The sequence below is a fragment of the Pistacia vera genome, unplaced genomic scaffold, assembly GCF_008641045.1.
Source record: "Pistacia vera cultivar Batoury unplaced genomic scaffold, PisVer_v2 Contig656, whole genome shotgun sequence".
NCBI lineage: Eukaryota > Viridiplantae > Streptophyta > Magnoliopsida > Sapindales > Anacardiaceae > Pistacia > Pistacia vera.
The window spans coordinates 550,689-575,389 of record NW_022196508.1 but is presented as its reverse complement, the minus strand read 5'-3'; the positions used below and the strand labels follow the sequence as shown (position 1 = coordinate 575,389).

At 31.7% G+C, this 24,701-nt stretch overlaps 2 protein-coding genes across 3 annotated transcripts; both read left to right on the top strand.

The window, feature by feature from the left end:
• Window positions 1-11,557: 11,557 nt before the first annotated feature.
• Window positions 11,558-13,120, top strand: LOC116112074 (myb-related protein 306-like). Its single transcript, XM_031398262.1, has 3 exons — window positions 11,558-11,800; window positions 11,921-12,050; window positions 12,139-13,120. The coding sequence occupies exons 1-3, from the start codon at window positions 11,668-11,670 to the stop codon at window positions 12,884-12,886; spliced, it is 1,011 nt and encodes a 336-aa protein (XP_031254122.1). The 5' UTR covers window positions 11,558-11,667; the 3' UTR covers window positions 12,887-13,120.
• A 2,807-nt stretch (window positions 13,121-15,927) lies between these two features.
• LOC116112183 (39S ribosomal protein L41-A, mitochondrial) lies at window positions 15,928-19,690 on the top strand. Of its 2 annotated transcripts, XM_031398358.1 has the most exons (5): window positions 15,928-15,967; window positions 16,081-16,215; window positions 17,107-17,149; window positions 18,441-18,505; window positions 19,476-19,690. In XM_031398358.1, exons 2-5 carry the CDS (start codon window positions 16,114-16,116, stop codon window positions 19,545-19,547), a joined length of 282 nt encoding a protein of 93 aa, XP_031254218.1. In that variant the 5' UTR covers window positions 15,928-15,967; window positions 16,081-16,113; the 3' UTR covers window positions 19,548-19,690. The 2 variants fall into 2 exon arrangements, with proteins under 2 accessions (XP_031254218.1, XP_031254217.1); XM_031398357.1 differs by lacking the exons at window positions 15,928-15,967; window positions 16,081-16,215 and adding an exon at window positions 16,819-16,858 and having other exon boundaries at window positions 16,972-17,149.
• The last annotated feature ends 5,011 nt before the right edge of the window (window positions 19,691-24,701 follow it).

The window sequence follows — 24,701 nt, the reverse complement described above, 5'->3', positions numbered from 1 at the left end:
CTATTAATTTGTATATGTTAGGCAAATAATAAAAGCCATTTAAAGGGGAAATGGTGCAACTTTGCTTTATTAAGTGCTTATACTAATTTTAGCTTATAAACATTTAAAATTTTAAGTGATTACGTGTTTGGTTAAAGTACTTATAAGTGACTGATAAGTAGTTGATGTGTTTGGTAAAATGTGGCTTATAAGTATATTTTATTATAAAATAACTAAAAAATGTATTATATTAAACAATGATATACTATGGAATTTTAAAATTAAATAAGGATAATGTGGTAATATACTTGGTCAAACTAGCTTATAAGCAGAGTGTTTATAAGCCAAAAAAAAAAGTATCTCCCTCTAACTTATTTTTTTTGGCTTATAAGCTCAATTTATAAGTTCAAAAAAGTTAAAAACAAATAAATCAGCTTAATTTTAGAGCTTATAAGCTTAGACAAACACCCCCTAAAAAGAACTCTAAAAGTATATTAAATCTACGAAATAAAGGGGCCTTCTTTTTAACTTAACAAAAAGTGTTTTTTAGGAAAAAATTATATAGACAATAACATTAGCATAAACATAATTAGTGGGTGCTTTGTAAAAAGGTCATGACTTCACTCTCTCTCTAATTTAGTGGACAAAATTTGGTTAATTTGTATATGTTAGGCAAAAATAAAAGCCATCTAAAGGGGAAATGGTACAACTTTGCTTTATTAATTACAAGGGAAAAAAAAAAAAAATTTGGTTCCCCTTTCTAATTTCACTTTTTGTCTTTAAACCAACCCATAAATTTAACCAAAACAAAAGTGAAAAGAGTGATGGAAGTTTCTAACCAACTCTCCAAAGCACTAGTTTTCCATTCCACCCTCTTCCTTCTTTTATCCATACCATTTTTGCATGATTCTTAACATACAATATGAATTTGGAGATCATACAAAACTTGATTCCAAAACCTACCCACAACTTTTATTCAAAAGTACAAAAAACCAGCAAGAAACCAAAAGTACTGACCCAATGGTTCGATGTTACTGAGAATGAGTTTAACGAAGATATCTAATCTATAAGTGGGTCAAGGTTTAGAAAGATTGAGTGAATAGAATTGTAACTAATTTACAAAAAACTAAATTAATGGTACTTTTGAGTGGGGTCACTTGCCCCCACTCCCCTCCCCACCCCATCTACTCTTCTCCTCAACATTTTTGAAACTAGATTAATTAAAATTACAGTATATATAACATATGATTATTGCTTTGACACATTCAAATCATTATTATCTGTCTGCCGACTTTTGTATGCAAAAAACTGTATGTAATTTTCAGTGCGGAAAAGTAGTCATTTTCGGGTAGATTGACTTGGAGGGCCACCATGATAATACAATAACATTAACATTAAACTATAAATTATAAAATTTTATATCAAAAAAATATGATATTTTTCAAACACACGTTGTGGGAACTGGGAAATATGTTTATCAGAACAACCTCGTCTATGACAAGTTAAAAAATGTGGACCAAAATCCCATTCAATCACAATAAGCAAACACAAATTTCATCGATATTACCAATTAGAGGACATTAGTTATACACTCAAAAAAAAAAAAAAATTTATTTGAAAATTGATAATAACCTTTTAATAAAAGATGGAAAGGAAGCAATTATAGACTCGTATTTATTTATTTATTTATACATAGATAATATATGTAAACTTTGACGATGTTCACATATAAGATTTTTTTTATATCAATAAAGATTGACTCATAATCTAATCTTACAAATTTTCTCTTACAACTTTGTCGTAACAGTTCACAATTTAACGGATAGAATTCATTTACGAAATGATGAAAATGAGATTTGGTTGTAAATGTAGTATTATTTTTTTTTATATTAATCAATTTCCAATGCAAATGTCTTAAAGTTTTTTATAGTGAGAACTGAATTAAGATGAGCAAATGTTGGCTATCTTCACAAAATACGAAATTAAAGTCAATTACTAATTGCTAAACTTTGCTATGTACATTAAAAACTTTAAGATATTTGCACTTTCATATATATATATATTAAAACCGTGTTGGCAAAGGGGGTGTTGGCTCCACACGTTAAGTTTACTAATAAAAAGTATGAAACAAATAAAGAGGTCAGACTAGAAGGTTTCTTAAGAGAATTATATTCTAACCTCACAGGAAAAATATTCTTGGAAATGTTGTTGGTGTTGACATAACATAAGAATCAATATGGAGACGGAACAAATCCTGCAGGAAGAAATGGACCTGTCTTACCTGAATGACCCACGACCTTTTGTCACATTTCTATGTAGAATCGAACAAGCTACCCTCAGGTCAAATCATGTCTCCTTCTAGATTGAACAGGATCTGGAAACAACTTTGAAATTTCGAGGATTTCCCACTCTATTCACTTTGAATTGTGAGCTACAATCAACTCAAGAAATATATATAAAAAAAAAAAAAAAAAAAAAACCCTTGAAACCTTAAAGAACTTCATAAGTATGTTAGAGATTTTAGGATGAAAGTGTGAGATGAATTACTTTAAAACTGACTAACTCTGACTGATCGAATGATTCGATACTCTTGGATGTATTATTCAAGAGCTCTTGAGTTTAAATCCCTTATTGGGTGTTAATAGGGATAGCAACTAGAACCCTTATCTAGTCAATAGTTCAAAGGTTTCAAGAGATTAGTTGAGGTATGCATAAACTGGTTCAAACACCCTCAGTCATTAAAAAAAAAAAACTTTTAAATCTCTTGAGGGTTAAAGGTTATATCCTAAACTAGAGGAGCTTTATATATATAAGGGGTTTAGAGTTATTCTCCCCATTTAAAAAGAAAAAAGAAATACCCATATGAGATTTACCAAAATTAGGTAATTAAAATGGTAGTTTATTAATGTAAAATTATGATCCTTTGAAACAATAGGTGAAGTTGAAGTGAGAGCAATTAATGAGAGGAAGAATACGAAGAGCACTTATAGAGAGGGATGGATATCACATGTAAGCACTTATTTTAGAATCATCTTGTTTAAATAGCAATTATGGTTGGGATTGATTTTTGTGCACAAAAGAACATAGGTGTAAACCCCTAGTCAAGGATTATTAAATTGCCGCTTGTTTTTGTCAAATTTCTTCATAATTATACCAGGGAGATATTACCTATAAATTTGCTCTAATAAATCATTTTCTAACCAATTTGTAATAAAAATATATAAGGGATCTTCTCTTTGAAATAACGTATAACATCTTATATAATATTTCTTACTCAGCTTCGATATTGTATAAGATTAGATTTATCTTTTACCTTAACTCTTTTTTACTATAATTCAAAACACATACCCGTAACTCGAACATTGATATCATTGACGTACAGGGTCAGATTTGTCTTTTACCTAACTCTTTTTTACTACGATTCAAAACACATACCCCTAACTCGAAGTCTCGAAACTTTTTCAAAAGAGTATCATTATCTTATATCTCAAGTTTGTCTTAAATTTAATTGCCATCTTTATACAAGTAACATTAACATGTACATGATGATATTATCCATGGAGCTTGAAAATTTTGTATAAAATTCATGGATATCTAGAAACAAACCATTCCTATTCTTATAGCTTAAAAGAAGAGACTTGAAACCAAGAATATGTAGCTTGGAATTTTGTAAGTGAACACTTCAATGAAGCCCAATATTTTTTAACTAGCCCAAAATGAACCCTTTTGAGGGCCAAGTAACAACAATGTTAGCCCAATATTTTCAATTGGCCCAAAATAGCCCATGTGAGAGCCTAATATATGACTTCATTTATCACATTTAACAAGAATTTAATTTTTGGTAGGGATGGGCGTGACAAGGCCCCCTGGTCCATGAGCATTTTTGAAAGGCAATGGTATAAATAGAGTGGGACTAACAATGTCCCTCCCTAGCCACAAAATTTTGTCCCAAATCCCATCTCTGCCCATCTGATTCTTTGGCAGGGCAGAGATGGGCTCAATTGGACCACTATGTTTCTATAAAATCTCAATTCTGTACGGGCTTTTTACATCCGACATCTCTAATCTAACGCCAAAACACCAAAATGTTGTGAAAAATATACTCCAACTAAATACCAAATACTAAAACAAATTGACGTGGTACTGTTTAAACACTATAAAAAATATATATATTTTGTAATTTTTGTTATTTGTATTTATATTAATTTAATTATTATTTATATTAATATTTATAATAATAAATTCATAATAATTATATAATTCAAAAAATAATGAAAAATTAAAAACAAAATTTTATTCAATGCAAATATTACTATCAATATGAAATTTTACTTTTTTGTTGTTCTTGTCTTTATTGTTTTATTTTTTGGTATCATTTTATATTAGATGTAATGTTTTTTTATATTAAATGTAATGTTTATTTGATTAAATAAATGCTTAATTTTATTAAATTAGTATAATTTTCAAAGTAATTATTATTTAATAAAAATATCGTTCCCAATATTTAATTAATATATACAAAAATAATAAGTGAAATATATTAATTGTTGATTATTACATAAAAAGAAAAAGAAAAAAAATTTCTAATTTGGTGCAATGAGTTGGAGATGCAATAGTGAAATAGACAAAAAATCACACCAAATCACCAATTTGACGTGAAACTTACACTAATTTGGTGTTTGTAATTGAAGATAGTCTTAATATATAATAAAAAATTTTATAACTAGCGTGTCCAAACTAGTTTGCGTCTACCTCGACTAGTTTTCGACGCTCATTGAATACCCTATAAATTCAATGTTCCAAGGTAAGTTACAAATGTGATAGGTGATCCCAAGATTCAAACTCAGAAAGTCAATGAATGACGTAAACCTTTTTTATCGCCAAGTCAACCACTTAGGACGATTTTTTATGACCGAGGTGTTCCGGCCATACATTCACATTCATATATTGCGCATCTAATGATCTATAAAGATCCAGTTTTCGTGCGTTACAATCCAGTAGAATTCTCTTTTCTCTGTATACATACGCGTTATTCTTTTGATAATTTTTTGTTTGGAAGGTGTTAATAAGGACTTGTTTGGAGTACATATAAATCTTACAGAGATCATATCACACAGCACCGAAATCTGACAATATCATAAATCCTGAACAGTGTTTTATTTGAAATAATGGAGTCGGAAATTGAGGCCATATTTAAGGCTGAATTATGGTAGGTAAGCATATTTACTTACTACACATGGAAGACATACAGTGGCACATGGCTCTCTAGAATTGGCTTAGTTTGGGAACCACAATCCCACTTGTGACAACAGTCTCCCCACCAAACTTTGAGGTTTTGTTTTTCAACGGGATGGTCATGTTTACGGTTTATTCTCACAAGGTCTCGGGGATTTATAATCAAAGGTCATTAGCTTCCATTATTCAAAGATTTTAGGGTTCGATAAGGACTTCAGTTTCGATCTCAATCTTGCAAAGCAACAATAGAGAATTTTCAGGTTCATGGTTTAATTTTGAAAGGTCTTCATTGTTTCCTGTTTTTCAAAGATTTTAAGTTCAATAAGAACTCCAGTTTCAAACTCAAGCTTGCAAAGCAAGGGCGGAGAATTCCTGTTCGTTAGTTTTGGGAGCCACAAACCCACATGTGGCCACCCAAGTATGAATTGAAGCATTTATGAAACAGAGATAGAAATATAATTTCTATTGCTGTATAATGTGACGTTAACATCTCATTTAAAACAAAAAGACTTTTAACTGTATAGTCATTTTCATAATTTGAGTGGTATCTTTATCTGTGAACCGTCGGCAATTAAAATTTGCTGAATCATTGAAATCCAAAAAATAAAATAAATAGAAATTTTGTATTAAAAGCCACATGAAAATGTTAAGAGTGATATGGTGGGCGAGGCTGAATTTGATGATAAGTTTTAGATATTATAAAATAAAATTAATGCTCAAAATTATTATGAGTGTGACTTAGTTGGTCTAAATTAAATTTCCTGAATTGACAAATAATAGATAAATAAATAAATAAATACTCAGAAGAACTTTGTCAGACTCAAACAAATTCAAAAGGATGAAATGGTAGTCTCCCCGATTAAAAATAAATCTCACATCCAGAAAGATAAGTTGACAAATCTTTCTTAATAATTTTCTCTCACAAACACGACGTAATAGTTTACAATTAGTCAAACGAAATCTATTATAAGTTGATAAATTACGAATTATCATGTCGTGTTTGTTAAAAAATATTAATAAAAAAAGTTTGTGAACGTAATATCACCTATCCCACAAATGATTCACCGATTCCTATAAATTGCAGTTGTTGTCACATCAAATATGCGTTAGTGAATGAATAAGAAATTCAATTTTTTGAGTCTTTCTTAGTTTAGTAGACAAACTTCCGTGCGGACTTAATCCTAAACGGAACAATTCTATATTTGACATAAAATTCTTGCAATTTCTTTTTTTATTTGTATTATTATTGATAAATTCCATTAAGCTATGGCATAATCTTGTTTTGAGTTAAATAAATTATCTGAAATTTAGTACTTTGAAAAATGTCCCTTTGTTTTTCTTTACTTTTTCTAATTACCGTTAAATTCGTAGCAAAGTGTCATCTTCGTTCATCCAATCTAACCCATCAATGAATGCAATTGCATTACGAAATCAGTAATTTTGGAATTCGGTGTTCCAATATTGGATGTGATTGATGACTTTTTAAATAAATACATATATGATATGATATTTTCATTTGAGTAAATTCATAATATCGAGAGGTAATGTTAAAATGGACGCAATAAGAATCCAATGATCCTGATAGAGATAACCTTATCTTTTCATAGTTAAAAAGTTTGAACTCCACTTAATTCTATATAAATACGGTGTACTATACTAAAGAAGAAGGTTATATTTTTCTTCCAAATTAAAGGGACCGCAGGGTCATTAATTAGCCGGTTCTATAATCAATAGCAAAGCCAAGCTTTATAATGACTCATTAACCTATCATTTTCGGTATTAATTAAATATGTAAAGATGATAAGTACTGATGGGTCCGAACCAATTAATTAGGATAGCCAAGTTCTGGCTACATCAAAGTCTCTTCAGTCTCTCTCTGTGTGGCCCTTCCCTCCCTTACATTATCCTCAAATATGATTAAGTATTAATTATGAGTTTTCTAATTATGTTTCTCCTTTGCATAATAGAGGGCATTATTGCATCTGTTTATCTATAATCTATTTATTTTCATCGTATCAAGCAACGTCTTAATTTTTCTATTTGAATTTTAAATTGATTATCTCGAGATAATAATAATAAAAAATAATAATAACTTTAAGAGTAAGGATTGGACGATATGGATTATTAATATTTTACATATATTCTATCTCTATTATTGCAAATTTGGATTAATTTCCCATGTGATCAAAGGAAGTACTAAAAGGAAAACTAAGGTGTCCGGCCAGCTTACGCTAATCCTCGAGAGAGACTAACATAGTAACCCACCGCCACGACCCCCTTAACTAATCCTTGGGATCCTCAGGAGAGACTAGTGTAACAATCCACCACCACGGCCCTCCACTTAAATTAGAGATACTCAGATAAGGAATCGAATATGAGACCGTGTGTCTATTTATACTATCTTTTATTCGTCCTAACCATCTGGGCTACCCGTAGATGGGTCTAATATATTTTCATTGGTCTTATATAATTGACATTGCTCTCTCTATTTTCTATACTAATCTTATCTTTCATAATTAAAAGAAAAACATAAGCTTCCATTTTCATATTATGTCAACTTCGAAGAAACACGAAATGAATAAGTTTTCAAGTTCACATTTCGTATGGGGAAACTTAATCAAGTTTGAGATAAATTAAATTGCCTATTTTATCATCCGACATTAAAGGAATATTCATGCATGTTTTCGTTTATTTAAATAATGATATAGCAACTCCGTGACATTAGCTATGTGAAGAATTTATCTATAATTCTTTACCATATATATAAGCTTTCCAAAATCGCCAATAAAGATACGTCATGGCATCGCTNCATCTTCGTTCATCCAATCTAACCCATCAATGATGTGTGCAATTGCATTACGAAATCAGTGATTGAGGAATTCGGTGTTCCAATATTGGATGTGATGGATGATTAAGTTTACAAAATTTTATTAAAATATTAAAGTTTTTGATAAAACAAATATAAAGAAAAAGGAAAAAAGAGTCATAATATAGTGGACTATTTATCAACGATAATGTAATTTTTTAACTGAGCTCTTAACTGATTATAGCATTATATTATTTGTATATCTTTCAAATATAATTAGCTTCACATTTATGTATCACTCTGAACCTACTAAATATATAAAAGAAAGAAAATAATATAAAAATAATAATAATAATGAAATTTTACTCTCGTTTCATTCAGAACTATCTCAAAAATTATACCCCTTTGGTATACAATTTTTCCCAACCCTATTCTCTATCCTATCCAAAATACACATTTATTTCCTTATTCTGAAAATATTATTCTATTTTATTCAATTCTTTTTAAACCTCCTAGGTTTGTTAATTTAACTTAACACCCTTCAATTTTTTTTTTTATAAATTGACAAAAACACCCCACCAACCCACATTTGCCAGATTTCGGCCACCACCATCAGAAGATGGTCGGAATTTGGTATAATGGCGTACTACTGGCTGGATCTAGTCGGTAGTGCACCGATCTAGCCTTTTCTGACCGTAGCCAGTCGTCAATGACAGCCATATCTTTGGCCATCATTGACGATCAAATGCGGCCAAATCCACCATGGATCTAGCCGGAAAATGCCATATCAGCGCACGATCGGCCAGATCCAACCAATCGTGCGTCGATACGGCGACTCCGACCACCCTCAGGCGGTGGTGGCTAGCTGTCGGTATTTAATGGGTGGGTGAGTGTATTTTTGTTAATTTTTAATGTTTTATTACAAGGGTGTTTAATAAATAAACAAACATAGGGGATATTTTTGTTAATTTCTAAATCCTACAGCGGAATAAACATCCAATTTTACTTTTTTCAAATTATTATTCTACAAAGTATCAGAATAATGAACCAAATATACCCTTATATTTATGCTCCTTTGTCTCTTATTGATGACTTTTAAATAAATACATATATGATATGCTATTTTCATTTGAGTAAATTCATAATATCGAGAGGTAATGTTAAAATTGACGCAATAAGAATCCAATGATCCTGATAGAGATAACCTTATCTTTTCATAGTTAACAAGTTTGAACTCGACTTTATTCTATATAAATATGGTGTCCTTTACTAAAGAAGAAGGTTATATTTTTCTTCCAAATTAAAGGGACCGCAGGGTCATTAATTAGCCGGTTCTATAATTAATAGCAAAGCCAAGCTTTATAATAACTCATTAACCTATCATTTTCAGTATTAATTAAATATGTAAAGATGATAAGTACTGATGGGTCCGAACAAATTAATTAGGATGGCCAAGTTTTGGCTACATCAAGTCTCTCCAGTCTCTCTCTGTGTGGCCCTTCCCTCCCTTACATTGTCCTCAAATATTATTAAGTGTTAATTTGTATTAATTATGAGTTTTCTAATTATGTTTCTCCTTTGCATAATAGAGAGCATTATTGCATGTGTTTATCCATAATCTATTTATTTTCATTGTATCAAGCAACGTCTTAATTTTTCTATTTGAATTTTAAATTGATTATCTCGAGATAATAATAACTTTACGAGTAAGGATTGGACGATATGGATTATTAATTTTTTACATATATTCTATCTCTAATATTGCAAATTTGGATTAATTTGGCATGTGATCAAAGAAAGTACTAAAAGGAAAGCCAAGGTGTTCGGGTCAACTTATTCTAATCTTTAAGAGAGATTAGCGCAATAATCCACCGCCACGGCCCCCTCAACTAATCCTTGGGATCCTCGGAAAAGACTAGTGCAACAACCCACCACTACGGCCCCCAACTCAAATTGGGGATACCTAGATAGAGAATCGAACTTGAGATTGTGTGTTTATTTATACTATCTTCTGTTTGCCCTAACCATCTGGGCTATCCATGGATGGGTATAATATATTTTCATCGGTCTTATATAATTGACATTGCTCTCTCTATTTTCTATACTAATCTTATATTTCATAATTAAAAGAAAAACATAAGCTTCCATTTTCATATTATGTCAACTTCGAAGAAACATGAAATGAATAAGTTTTCACGTTCACATTTCGTATGGGGAAACTTAATCAAGTTTGAGATAAATTAAATTGCCTATTTTATCATCCGACATTAAAGGAATATTCATGCATGTTTTCGTTTATTTAAATAATGATATAGCAACTCCGTGACATTAGCTATGTGAAGAATTTATCTATAATTCTTTACCATATATATAAGCTTTCCAAAATCGCCAATAAAGATACATCATGGCATCGCTATTTACATTTATTTGGTTAGATAACAAATAGAAAAAAGAAAAAAAACCCACATCTTCTAATTTTGATAGTTACAGGAATATTACTTCATGGTATAATAAGTCAAGAAATCTATGATATTGTTGTGCCATCCATCATATTGCTCATAAGTATGAATGAGTTGAAAATAAATACCTACCTTGGCAGCTCAAGTGGTAGGACAAGCGTTGGGATGTGTAGTTAACACGTAAGGTCTCAGGTTTTAAAGCGCGCAATATTGATGCTGAAATCCGACACCCTTTTTCAAAAAAAATATACATAAACTTGATGTTTAATTCGATCGTATTCTTGGTTGATGATCATAATCCTTCAGAAATTGAAATTGTTTCGTCCCTTCTTTTCAAGTAGCTGGCACACATGCATAAAGCAAAAGTTAGGTAAATTTATAAACCTATATTGCCTCAATCCCTTTATGATTATTTTATCAGTAATAATCATCTGTTCAGATTAAATTCCAAATCAGAAAAAAGAATATTAAATGTAGTTTGTATTATTTTCCTTCATGCACTGTATTATTAGTATCACTCATCCTTTACGTATGGTTTGAAAATAATTTTTCTTGATATTCATCTTATGTTGAACCTCAATATATACATACACAACAATTACGAAGTTTAAGGTAAAAGATAGGATAAGAATTAATAAAGATTTTGTACTTCAAAAGAGAAAAAATGAATCGATAACTCCAGTAGCAGTAGGAAGAAGTTGAAAAGAGGAGGGAAAGTGTAAGTGTGTGGGTTTGGAATTGGAATTGGAAGCTTTATTTTTACTAGGTATAGGGAGACGAGAGAAGTAGAGTTAGCTATGGAGAGGTGACATATTGGATTTAGAGAAATAAAGGCTGAGATTAGGGTTTCCCAGAGAGCAAACCCTCATTCAATGCCACGCGGTTTTGTAATTGTTTGTGAGATAGCATTTGCCACAGGACAGCTGAGCTGACTTTGGGTAACCCATCACTTAATGCACTTGCTGTCATCTTTTGACTATATGAAATAATGAATTTTCCCTTTAAATTTAATTAATTTACTCCTTTTAGGTCAGCGTCTTTTGGGACTCTCTTATCTTTTCTATATATGCCCTCTTGCATGCCTTAGACCCTTCAATTCGCTCCCCAACATCAATATTATTATAAACTTTTTTCCAACTTCAAGAGAAAGAAGAAGAAGAAGAAGGAGAAAGAAAGAATTAATTTGATATGGGAAGGCCACCGTGCTGTGACAAAGTTGGAGTTAAGAAAGGGCCATGGACTCCTGAAGAAGATATCATTTTAGTGTCTTATATTCAAGAGCATGGCCCTGGAAACTGGAGGGCTGTTCCTACTAATACAGGTTAGTTCTTTATTTATTTAATTAATTTCTCTGCTTAATATTTATATATATGATTTAATGGTTTCCATTTTTGATGAGTAACATCTTTTTATTTCTTGTGTTTTGTTCATATTATTTCAGGATTGCTTAGATGCAGCAAAAGTTGCAGGCTTAGATGGACTAATTACCTGAGGCCAGGGATCAAACGTGGTAATTTTACAGACCATGAAGAGAAGATGATTATCCACCTTCAAGCTCTTTTAGGCAACAGGTAAATTTATTTATTTATTTAGAATTAATTTGTAATAATATTGTTAATTTAATGGAAGCAGGCATTAATGAATTTTATTATGGTGCAGATGGGCTGCCATAGCTTCTTATCTTCCTCAGAGAACTGACAATGACATCAAAAACTACTGGAACACCCACTTGAAGAAGAAGCTGAAGAACAAGAATCTCCAAGCTGAAGCTCACTCTAAAGATGGCTTCTCTTCACCTTCTTCAACACATTCACACTCCATTTCTAGAGGCCAGTGGGAGAGAAGGCTTCAAACTGATATCCACATGGCAAGACAAGCTCTATGTGAGGCTCTATCACCAGAAAAACCAGCCTTTAAATCTGAAATGAAGCCCTCTAATGGCTTCATTTCTTACGCAAATAATAACAACAATAATGCAACGACAACAACAACAATTTATGCTTCAAGTGCTGACAACATAGCCAGACTGCTCAAAGGGTGGGCCAGAAATTCTCCGAAACCAGCTTCTACAACAACAAACTCGGCTGCCACAACTCAACAATCGTTTAACAACGGGGAATCAACTTCAAGTGAAGAGACTCCAAGAAAACTAGGGGCTTTTGAATCATTGTTTGGCGGTGGTGGCTTTGAGTCTTTTGATTCTTCAGCCAATTCTGATTTATCTCAATCTGTATCTCCGGAGTCTAGCTTTTTTCAAGATGAAAGCAAGCAAGATCTAAATGCTCATCAAATGCCGCAATTATCACAGCTCGAGAAGTGGCTTTTTGATGATCAAAGCACCGCTATTCTTCAAGGGAAAGATTATTTAAGTGACCTTAAGTTAGATGAGAGTGCTGATATTTTCTGAAGTAAGAGGATGATCGATTATATCTTGTTAATTTTAGAGGCTTTTTTGAGAGACTCTTTGATCTCTGTGTTCTCTTGTACTAGATGTTGATGAACTGAAATTAAAGAATTAATTTCATAGTAGCCCTTAATTGATTATTCAGAAGCGTCTGTGACCCCTTAAACACTAGGATACAAAGTGTAAATTTCACAATATTATGTGATCAAAATCGATGGTTTTTGATGAATAAATTCTATATCCATTTCATATGAGATTCTTCCTTTTTGTGTGAGTATGTGAATGAGTTTGGATTATTGAGAGTTGTGGCCATACTTTTTCCTAGCAAAATTATGTGATGAAATGAATGAGTTATTTATTATAGGTGTTATGAAGACTTAAAGTTTGACACTTGTTCTTTGTTATGAGCTATGTGCATGCCTAGAAGGGAGAAAGTCAACCACTATTCAGCTTTAATTGCATAATTGAAAGTTAATTGATCAAGTAGAGAGGTGGAGCATTATTTACTCACATGCACTAGGCCTTGTATTAATATAAAGTTAATGCGAAATAAATTCTCAGCTAAATTTGGGGAAGTTTTGGTTGCCTTTGATACTATACCTCAGGAAAAAAGAAATTGAAACCCATTGGAATGAGAAATAATTCTTGGAAGAGACGTATATAACAAGTTATTATTCCAAATGGTCGAGAAAGTCTCTTCCAAAGTCTTCCATGTCGTAGTTTTCAAGATATCAGTACATCAATTCGTACATCCATCTAATAAAGTTTCATCTGATACTCCTTATATTGACTAATTAGATAATCAACGCCTACAAATCCATGTATTATGATGTTCTTTTAGCGTCTATAGAGATGTAAATCGAATATTTTCCGGCTATTATAAGATGGGAAGGATGAATGAGTGAACCATATTGGTTTGAAAGAATTGGACGAACTTTAGTTACAAGATCACAAGAACTCTGTCACTCTCTCTCAGATTTTTACTGGCTGTGAGAAAGAAAATGGATGGTTTGGAAATGAGCAGAGAAATTGGGTGACAATAAATGCGTACATGTGAAGAGTTTTGATGGTTTTACCTGTTCATCGATCATCGTCGTGGACCATTTCGAAGTCTGCAAATGACATGATGAAACCATAAGTAGCCCATGAAATACAGCACCAAAACAAGAACGAATAATTAAATAAATGAAAACCATATAGGGTTAGGGCAAAAAGACATTGCTTTCCACGTTTGAATAGAGAAAGTATATCATTTAATACATATGCGTGCTGCTGTTGTAGCATGAAAACATTTTAAACCTAACACACGAAAGAAAGAAAATAAAGTCAAGATCCCACGCTTTAAAATGGGATTTTCTCTCTGTGTCTCAGACATCAATTAGTGCAATTACATGGTGAATTGATGGATTTCCATGTGAAGCAGCTGGCGTTGCAGAAATGGCATGAAATCCACATGTTGATCTTTTTCGTATCATCACAACCAAAAACAAAAATCAGCTTTCAACAATTTTCTTTACTTCAATATGGATGTATGCAAAGTATATACATAGTATAATTTAGTTTATGGATATTGAGACATATTATAGGGTTATAGTCCAATAAATAATTTAAATTATATGTATGATAATGAAAATTCTCAAATACGGAAGATTTCTAACTAAAAGAATGATAGTAAAAGATAAAATTTCAATTAAATTTCTTTATATCATCATAACCAAAAAGAAAAACAAAAATCAGCTTTCAATTTTCCAATATTGTCTAATTCGCCTCAATACTTCAATGACTTAATTATCAATATGGTGTATGCAAACTATATAATATAGCTAACTATCCATTGTATGTATATTCAAGCATATTACGGTATTTTATGATAAATTTAAATTATCGAATACATAGCTAAGAAAAATTCTCAAATGTGAATAGATTACTAATCTGAAGAGTTAAGTAAAAGATTACAAAATTTTATGTCTTTCAGTATTTCATTATGTAGAAATCATTCTCCATTCCCCATATTATAAAATAATATATAGTTTTACACATGAATCATAATCCTTTGATTTAAAATAAGATACAAGTTTATGTAATATATCAATATACGGATCAATTTATATGGTGAGAAGCTTCCTTAGATAATTAAAAACGTTTTTTTGTCCTTTTGTTGATTATATAATGTTTGATTTTATTAGGCAAGCGTCATCAAAAGTTAAACAAAATACACAAACCGTTTTTATTTTAAAAAATAGGTCATCAATATTTTTGCAATAAAAAACATTATAAATATGAAAATTGTACTATAGAATAATTGGGCCTTTTGGGCCATCAACTAGGCCTGTGGCTATGAGCCTTCTAAGAAAGAATAACGGCCCAGGCCCATTTTGTAATCATATGGGCCTCTCCTAATTCCCTTTATCGGGCCACCCAATATGAAAGGACTCGAACGTCATACTTAAACCTATTACTAAATAGGAAACGTCCTTTGAACCGCTCTTATTTGATCAGTAGCCCCCATGTAAAATCTTTATATGAACTAGTAATTATAATTTTCTTTAAAAGTTGACACGATTTTGTGACTTGGTGAGACGTAGCGTTTGTACGACCAATTGGGCCTTGGTGCCATCAAATGGGCCTGTGACTTTGAGGCTTCTAATGGAGAATAATGGCCCGGCCCAATTTCTGACTCTACGACCCTTTCCCAATTCCCTTCTCAGGTTCACGACTTTACTCACCTTCTCTAATAATGATCTAAAAAAACCCTATAGTTTTAAATTATTACTAACAACCCCATATTATATTATCATACAGACTGACAGACATACACAAACATCGACTCTATCTAAAAGTGAAAACAATAAAAACGAATTTACTATGACTAATCTTCTTGCAACAGATATGAAAGAGCGCGTACTATTTACTCTTATTATCGCTAAACAGTAAGCTAGGAATATTTTTCAAACTATGTGGGTTTTTTTGATCGCATGAAAAAAGGTGGGGGGACATTAAATTCGCCTTCCCCAAAAAGCACTTCCATCGTTCCCAAAAGAAGTCGAGGAGCGGGAACTAGTTTTGGTCGTTTCAGCCTTTCAGGTTCGAACTCTTTTTCTTTTGAACTGAATTAATTGTTATTATTATTATTTTTGAATAATTTGAGTAAAATTGTTGAAAATTAATTAATAAGGTTTTTTTCTTGATTTTTTTAGGGTTTGTAAATTGTTCAAAAGAGGGGGAAAAAAATGGCGTTAGGGCTTTTATTAGGGTTAGGAAGAGCAATGAGAAGAAAGCGAACTTCATCACTTGATATTTTGTCATCGAAACGCGCGCCACGAGATTATTATNGTACTTAAACCTATTACTAAATAGGAAACGTCCTTTGAACCGCTCTTATTTGATCAGTAGCCCCCATGTAAAATCTTTATATGAACTAGTAATTATAATTTTCTTTAAAAGTTGACACGATTTTGTGACTTGGTGAGACGTAGCGTTTGTACGACCAATTGGGCCTTGGTGCCATCAAATGGGCCTGTGACTTTGAGGCTTCTAATGGAGAATAATGGCCCGGCCCAATTTCTGACTCTACGACCCTTTCCCAATTCCCTTCTCAGGTTCACGACTTTACTCACCTTCTCTAATAATGATCTAAAAAAACCCTATAGTTTTAAATTATTACTAACAACCCCATATTATATTATCATACAGACTGACAGACATACACAAACATCGACTCTATCTAAAAGTGAAAACAATAAAAACGAATTTACTATGACTAATCTTCTTGCAACAGATATGAAAGAGCGCGTACTATTTACTCTTATTATCGCTAAACAGTAAGCTAGGAATATTTTTCAAACTATGTGGGTTTTTTTGATCGCATGAAAAAAGGTGGGGGGACATTAAATTCGCCTTCCCCAAAAAGCACTTCCATCGTTCCCAAAAGAAGTCGAGGAGCGGGAACTAGTTTTGGTCGTTTCAGCCTTTCAGGTTCGAACTCTTTTTCTTTTGAACTGAATTAATTGTTATTATTATTATTTTTGAATAATTTGAGTAAAATTGTTGAAAATTAATTAATAAGGTTTTTTTCTTGATTTTTTTAGGGTTTGTAAATTGTTCAAAAGAGGGGGAAAAAAATGGCGTTAGGGCTTTTATTAGGGTTAGGAAGAGCAATGAGAAGAAAGCGAACTTCATCACTTGATATTTTGTCATCGAAACGCGCGCCACGAGATTATTACAAGGGAAAGAACTGCAAGCCCACTGGTTTTCATACTCGCAAAGGTCCAATTTTGCTCTCTAATTGATTTTTAATTTATAGTTTAGCAATGTCGCTGCCTTGAAAATTGGTTTATGGTTTAGTTTTTTAAATATACATTACGTGGTTCCGATAGAGTGTGTATTAGGTTATCAGGGTATTGGTGTTTCGAATTTGTTCTTGAAAAACGGATAAGGGTAATGAAAACGATTGGATTTGGTGTTTTTGAGTTATTGAAGAATTCCTTATTGAATGATAGGTGGTGTAATGGTATCAATATCGTTGGTTTAATCGGCTTTTTCGTTTATGGTTTAACGTTCTGGATTCGATTCTTCATTGTAATAAGAGGATGAATTGCATTATAGACATGAAAGTGTAGAACTTGACAAGGTGTATCACTTGTTTCTTTGTCTGATTCAGGGGAAGGGCATTGTTGAGTTCTTAATAATGATGATAATTTGTTTTGTTCATGTATGTATAAACAAGAAAATGGATCACTTTTTCCAGTGCTTCAATAAGTTACATTTGTTTTTTTTATGATGATTCAATGTGTTTGGTAGTGTTTTGGAAAATGAGTAGAACAGTGAAAAAATTTATTTAAGACGTTTTTGTTAAAAAAAAGTACTGAATACATTTTCCATTGTGTTTGTATTTGGAAGATAAAAAACAGTTCTTGTAAAAGCTTTTGCTTAAACATATGTTGATTCTCCCTAAACTATGTTAGTTTCCAAAGTGCTTTCTCTTGTAAATAAGATTGAAATTTAGTTCACTTCAAGCTTTTACTTAAACATGTTTTGGTGTAATTTGCAACTCTTAATGTAATGGTATTTGATCCTGAACTTTCCAGAAACTATATTTCTACCTGTAAAGTTAAAAAATTGTGTGTTCTTCAGTCTTCGCTGAATAATATTATAAAAGAAACTTGTTTGTAAACTAACATTAAGATGATCTTTAGGATCAGTGTAGTGTTTAGGGCTTTTTATGTTAGGTGATTCATTTGAAGTACTTTATAGAGTGCGGCTAAGTACCGGATTTTCCTGATAATTTGCTAGCTCATTCTTCAACATGATATGAACTCCACATGTTTTGTGCATAAGGCCTTTGCTTTTTCAAAGCCAAGCTGGAGAGTTTCCTTTTCGTTTTTCTTTTTAGATAGTTAAAAGCATCACATTGACTAGATGTTTTGTTTTGACTTCTTTTAATTTAACCTTAATCAAGTAAAAGCTGAATTATTGCATGAAAAGGTGTGACATCTTTACGTGCTTTCCGCATATATTGACTTTGCTGTTCATAATGTAACTGAACAATCGTTTGCAGGTGGATATGTTGTGGTGCAAGAGAAATTGCCAAAATATGTTGTGCCTGATTTGACCGACTTTAAGGTTCTAATTTCCTAGCTTTTCTTTTCTTTCAATTTCTTTTTTCTAGTTGCACGTAGATTTGTGTTTGTCATAGTGTCAATGCTTGGTGGATATTGTTGGTATTTCATTATAAAGTTCCTAGGAGAATATAGTTAGGGTGATTGAAATTCTTTTACAAGTAAGAGATGAACTTGTTAGGAACAAATCTTAGTCCCCCGACACTTTATAATGGTAAAAACTAAAAAAGTTTTCTCCCCTCTTCACCAAGTCTGCAAATTTTTCAGAACCTTATAGAGATTTTCTCCGTTATTTTAGAGGTTGAGATGTATATGTCTCTTCCATTGCATTTTATTCCATTTAACTAATATTAGAGTGGGGAAATGCTTCTGAAAAGATAGTTAACTCCCTCAGTAGTTCTTTATGTCTTGGTGCAAAGGTCCATTTAGTAAAATGTTCAGAGGTGCAGCCTTAGAGGTCTTTTTTTTTTTTTGAGGTTGTGTTATTTTAAGTAAGAATCTGCCATGAGGCTGTCACATTTGAGGTTTGCCTCACATCTGAGTTGGGTGGTACTCTTCACAAATACCAAAATTGGAGGGTTCTAATTTCTGATCCCAATGAAGCACTAGATTTTTCCCTTCGCTATAATTCCTTAGAACTACCTGCATAAAAAAGGATGCAGTTTGCAAAGCCAAGCATTACTCTGGAACTCTGGCTAATGTGACGTTTTTGGGGATTACATACCCCAATTTTCGTAGGTTTTTCCTTTTTACATCCCTTATCAATTATCATATATCCAAGTATTAATATTACTTTTTGGTGTACAATGAACAAAGTTATGGATCATGATCCTCATTCATAGACCATCCAGTCATAAGGATCATGATCCGTTGTTTCCTAAACAAGATTTGAACTGGGACTTTAGCATGGACTGATCACCTTATAGATGAAAGTGTTTGCCTAGTGCTGATTAGATTGTACTTCCGGTTTGCAGCTCAAACCATATGTATCTCAATGCCCAATAGAAGTCAAAACAGCCGAAGCTGCCGAACCGCAAAGTACCTAAACGTAAGAAGGTATTTGATCTTGTTTCTTGTCGAACTGCTACAGTTATGCCAGGTAGTTTCTCATTTTTTCTACTTGTTTCAGAATCTGAACCAATCTCACTATATGTAGCATTTCAATGATTCAATTTCTAGACTACTTGTTAAATTCATGATTTTCCCTCTAATTTATATTAGAAGCATTTTATTCCATTATTATCATTTTCTTTAAACCCAGAAATTCCTCAACCTTCTTCCATATAATTATCAGACTTTTATTTGTTACGTTTTATGAGAGAACCCCATTTTTTCAACTCTTCTCTTCTTATTTTAAAAAAAAAAAAAAAAAAAAAATTAAACCTGCCCGGTAACTTTGCCGGGCGGCACCGTAGCATTGCCCTTGTTTGATTGATTGATTAAACAAAAATTAGAAAGCTAATTTAATTTAAGTCATATCCTCAGGAACATCCTCATAATGCTTGTCACTTTAGTCCTCACTTTAACTTACAGATTTCCCATTCTGATTTCGATTTAAAGTTTTCTAGGAGCTATAAACCTTTTTAATTCAATGATCATATACTAAAATTAATGGTATAGTTTAAATTATTATTCTAAGGTATATATATGGTCAAGCTCACTCTCTTTGAATTCCAAACCTTTAAATTCAATTTTCTACCATAATTATAATTTGAGGATGAGAACAAAAAGTAAAAAATAGATTCCAATGACTTCAACAGTGGAGTAGAAGCCAAATATAAAAGTGCCAAAAATTGAATTGATTTTGATGTAACACTTAACACCAATGTGGTAAAGAGTATCTTATGCAAAATCTTTCCTTGATGTCAATTCAAAAATCAAAATCCATTCCTGCTCACAGAATTAATCAAATTGATTAAGAACCCATTAAGAATAGAGTAAACGACTTTTTCCCACCCAAGGTTTTCCTTAATGACTTTCCCACCCTAAAAGTTTCAAAATACGACATTCCCACCCAAACTTTATATTCCGCTAAAACTCAAAATATATTTTACTTTCTCAGCCGACTTTAAGTGAGTTATTAGGAGTCAAGGCAGAAGGGATTTAGTATAATGAAGGTCGGTGGATCGAATGGTAGTGATCGATTGAGTATTTGCTAAGGGAATCTGCCACAAATCAGCTAAGAATAAGAAACTCTAAATTTATAATGATCGGCAATCGATGAGAAATCAGGTGTCAGAGTGAGAGGGGTTTTGTAGAGAAGAGATTGGAGGTTCAAATGGTAGTGACGGAGAGAATTTTCACTGCTGAAATCGGCTTTGGATATTAATGGAATATAAACTTTAGGTGGGAAAGTAATAATTTGAAACTTTAGGGGTGGAAAAGTATTATTAAGCCAAAACTTCGGTGGGAAAAACCCGTTTACTGTTAAGAATAATGATAGTTTAAGTGCGTCAGAAATTGGTTGGTTCAATATAAGAAAAAGATAGAAATGGTGGGACATAAAGATAAATTTTCACAACAATCCAAAGGGTATGCTTAGTGAAAACAAGTCGAATTTTATCATTGTTTTTTAAACTTATTTTTGAATTATCAAATATATTATAACTAAACAGATTAAGAACCCAAAGGGTATGTTTAATTTGTAATTTAATCGAGAGATTATTCATAGTTTTTGAAAATTATTTTTGAATTATGAACTATTAATAAACGTAACATCAAATGATAAATAATTATTGGTGCCTATATATTCTGTGGGGGTCCATTTTGTAGTATTAATTAAATAAAGGTTTGCTTTAAATAATTAAACTTTGAAAGGATAAAAGGAGTTGAAGAACAAGTTGCAATCAATCAAACCCAACTTTCCTTATTTATGTTAAAGCTTTCCATCAAATCCTGTATTATTATTGATGTTTTTGAATAATTAAATTTGCTATCCGAATTTTTCTGAAGAATGAAGCCTAAGATGCTTTGTTAAGTGACCCCAAAAAGCCAAAACCACAAGGCTTTTTACTGTTGATTATCAGAAATGAGGTTGGGTTGTTGAGAAGCAGAAAAGCCCCTCTATCTTTCACTATCTCCTCCCACTGTTGAGTCTTTATCAACTCTCTAATCTTAACCCTACTACCAATTAATTCTTCCTTTTTTTTTTTTTTTTTTAATTTGGTTTTTAAATTCTCTCACTCGCACACGTATGCACGCATAAGCACATATATAATTATACTTATTTTAATTATATGTGTTTATATTGCAATACACGCGTCTGTATAAACATCGAGAGATTCATTATGGAGTCTTCTCAACTCACATTTCAATATTTCATAATTGGTCGAGTGTTGATAGCCTAACCAACTTGATTTGAGGTTTCACTGTTAGTTAATTTCTGATATTTTTCTCCTTATAGAGAGTACTCATTTATGTTTGAATTTGGACATATTAAACCCTAATTAATTGATTGATTAACGAGTTAATTAGCATCCAAAACATAATTAGTTTTGCTTTCTTCTTCTCTTTTATATATAATCTTCATTGGTGCTTTGTACCAACCAAGTTCTAACTACCCAAATTAGACTATGATTTAATCCCCAAGAAAAGCTAATTAATTAAATGGCTATCCTTCTCATAGTCAAAATAACAATGCTCTTTAATTTTCCAGGTTTTATTCTAATTGTTGATATTGCGTTTTGCCCCAAACGAGAAGTATGTAGGATCCGTGATGGAATCTATGTAGAAGTTTGTAGAAAACTCGTGATTTCGATACTGCATCGTTGGATGAACAATAAATTAAACAATAAGAAAGAGAAAAAAAATGTTAAAGTAGTTCGGATGTTAAGTGCAAATCCTACGTCCATTGTTTTTGCATTTTTTTCTTTGTTTTTGTTGTGGACCAATACTGCTTATAAAGTATAAATGAAATGAGGTCCCTAATTTGAGTAAAAAGTATGTTTATATCTCGTTACAGTGGTAAATTTATAAAATAAGTTAACCTAAAAAGAATGGCATGTAGCTCGAACCCATACTTCAAGTTTACCGTACAACACTAATTATAATTAATCATTACATTATGTTCAATCATATTCTTGACTGAATATTGTTCAATTATATGTGGCAAATGAACAAAAGTGGACAAAAAGATTGACAAAGATGGTATTAAATGTTTATATAGTTATATCAACATCAAATACCAGCACTAGGCCTAACCAAAACCAAAATTCATTTTGAGTTAAAAGTGTTAAAGGAATTTTAGCCAAAGTTTTTGCCCCAAAAATCAGTTCTTAGAGATAGAAAATGTAATAAATAGATAAATAAATAAAAATTGTAATAGTAATTAGTACATATTATATAAATCTTTTTGGGTCAAATATGCCAGCTACAAGTGACACAAAATTAGAAGAAACAAACCTAAAAAAAAAGTAAACCTTAATTATATGGTTTTACTCTCATGTGTTTGGTTTATTGTTGCATGGCAAATCTCACATCAATCAGAATTTGATTCAATGTTTCCATATAATTATAAAATCTGTATATCTTGATCATTCTTATCATTAAACCCTAACTATAACTTTAATTATATATATGGAAGATAATTATAAATGTTACAATGTTTATCCAAAACAAAATCGTAAAAGTTTTTTGTCGACAAAATAAACAAAAGAGAATTAATTATTTCGAAATGGAATGGTTGGTTAGATGGCTAAATTAATAACATTTTCTTTTTTTTGATGAATTATAAAACTATCAAAAGGTAGTTTTATTGTCTATGATTTATTTGGGAGTCATGACGGTGGGTGTGTTGTGGGATAGTTTTCCCTAAAGATTAGTCAAGTGTGCATAAAATGCTTCGCACCTTAGTTATTAAAGAAAAAAACTTATTCACTAAATAGAATTTACTAGTAATTGAAGAAATACATTAATGGCATGGCCTTTTGGGTCTAAGAAAATATCTAGGGGAAGATCACATGAGAGAAGAGACAAAAAAAAAAAAACAAAAACAATTTACCAAACATTTTGAAACTCAAGTTTGGTGAAGAACCTCAAAGGGAAAATAACATGTGTGTAAATGCATTGCCTTCCAGCTCTACTATCTATCAAACTTTGCAGATATTTTAGTCTTTATGATTTATATATATACATTATATCCTTAGTTTGAACAACACGAATTTTCCTCTTTAAGGCAGTAGACAAGATCAAGTATCAAACTTGCTTAATCCCTTATCACTGTTTGACTTCAAAGGCATTTTTAATTTTTATAATTTATTTCTCCCATCGTGTTATAATATGATATATTCATCTAAATTATGTACTGTAAATGACCTTAATTAAAAGAGAGAGTTAAAGAAGAAGAAGAAGCTAAGTAAATTGAAACTATATAATTACTGAAAACTAAAATTAAAAATCATAAAGGAATTAATCAAATCTAGAAAGAGAGATTGATAGACAATGACTATGAAAACAAAAAGCCAAATATATTTTCCTTAAACTTTGAATTAACCAAACATAAGTTAAAAGAGGGAATGCGATGTTTTTCCAATCATGTTATCTCATAAGCCAACAACGATGGCAATCGATCGAGGCATCCTTTACCTCAAAAAAAATGGTGGCTCTGCCGTACAAGTTTGGTTAGCTTAAAAATCAAACCCCCCTCACGTTTTTAGGTCAAGGGTGTTTCAAATATATATATAGAATGTTTAAAACAGTGATTAAATGTGTATTAAAGGCTGCTTAGCTGGTCATTCCATTTTAAACCAATCACTCTGTTGGGTGAAAGCAAAAGGGTCCTCATCTTTTTAGGGTTTTGCCCATTTAAGCCACTAATTATTTTTTATTATACACTAATGAGGGTTGTTAAGGGCAGTTGGACCATCACTTCGGAATCACAATATTCTAGCAGTTGGACCATCTTTATTATTTTAATAATAATAATACAGTAAAAAGTTGGTAATGGAATGTGCTTAATCACTTCTGCTAATTAATATAGATGATAATCTCATTAATCAAAGTCAATTAGAGGGTTTACATGCTATAAATAAGCACTCTAGGGTTAGGGCTTGACTGTATAAACTTTTCAAATCCCCTCTCTCTCTCTCTTTCTCTCCCTTTTCTTCTTCTTTCTGATGCCAGTTTCTGATACTGGATCAGTTAACGAATACCCGAATTCTCCAGTAATTCAACAAGAGTTTGCAGAAGGAAGAGCTGGGAGG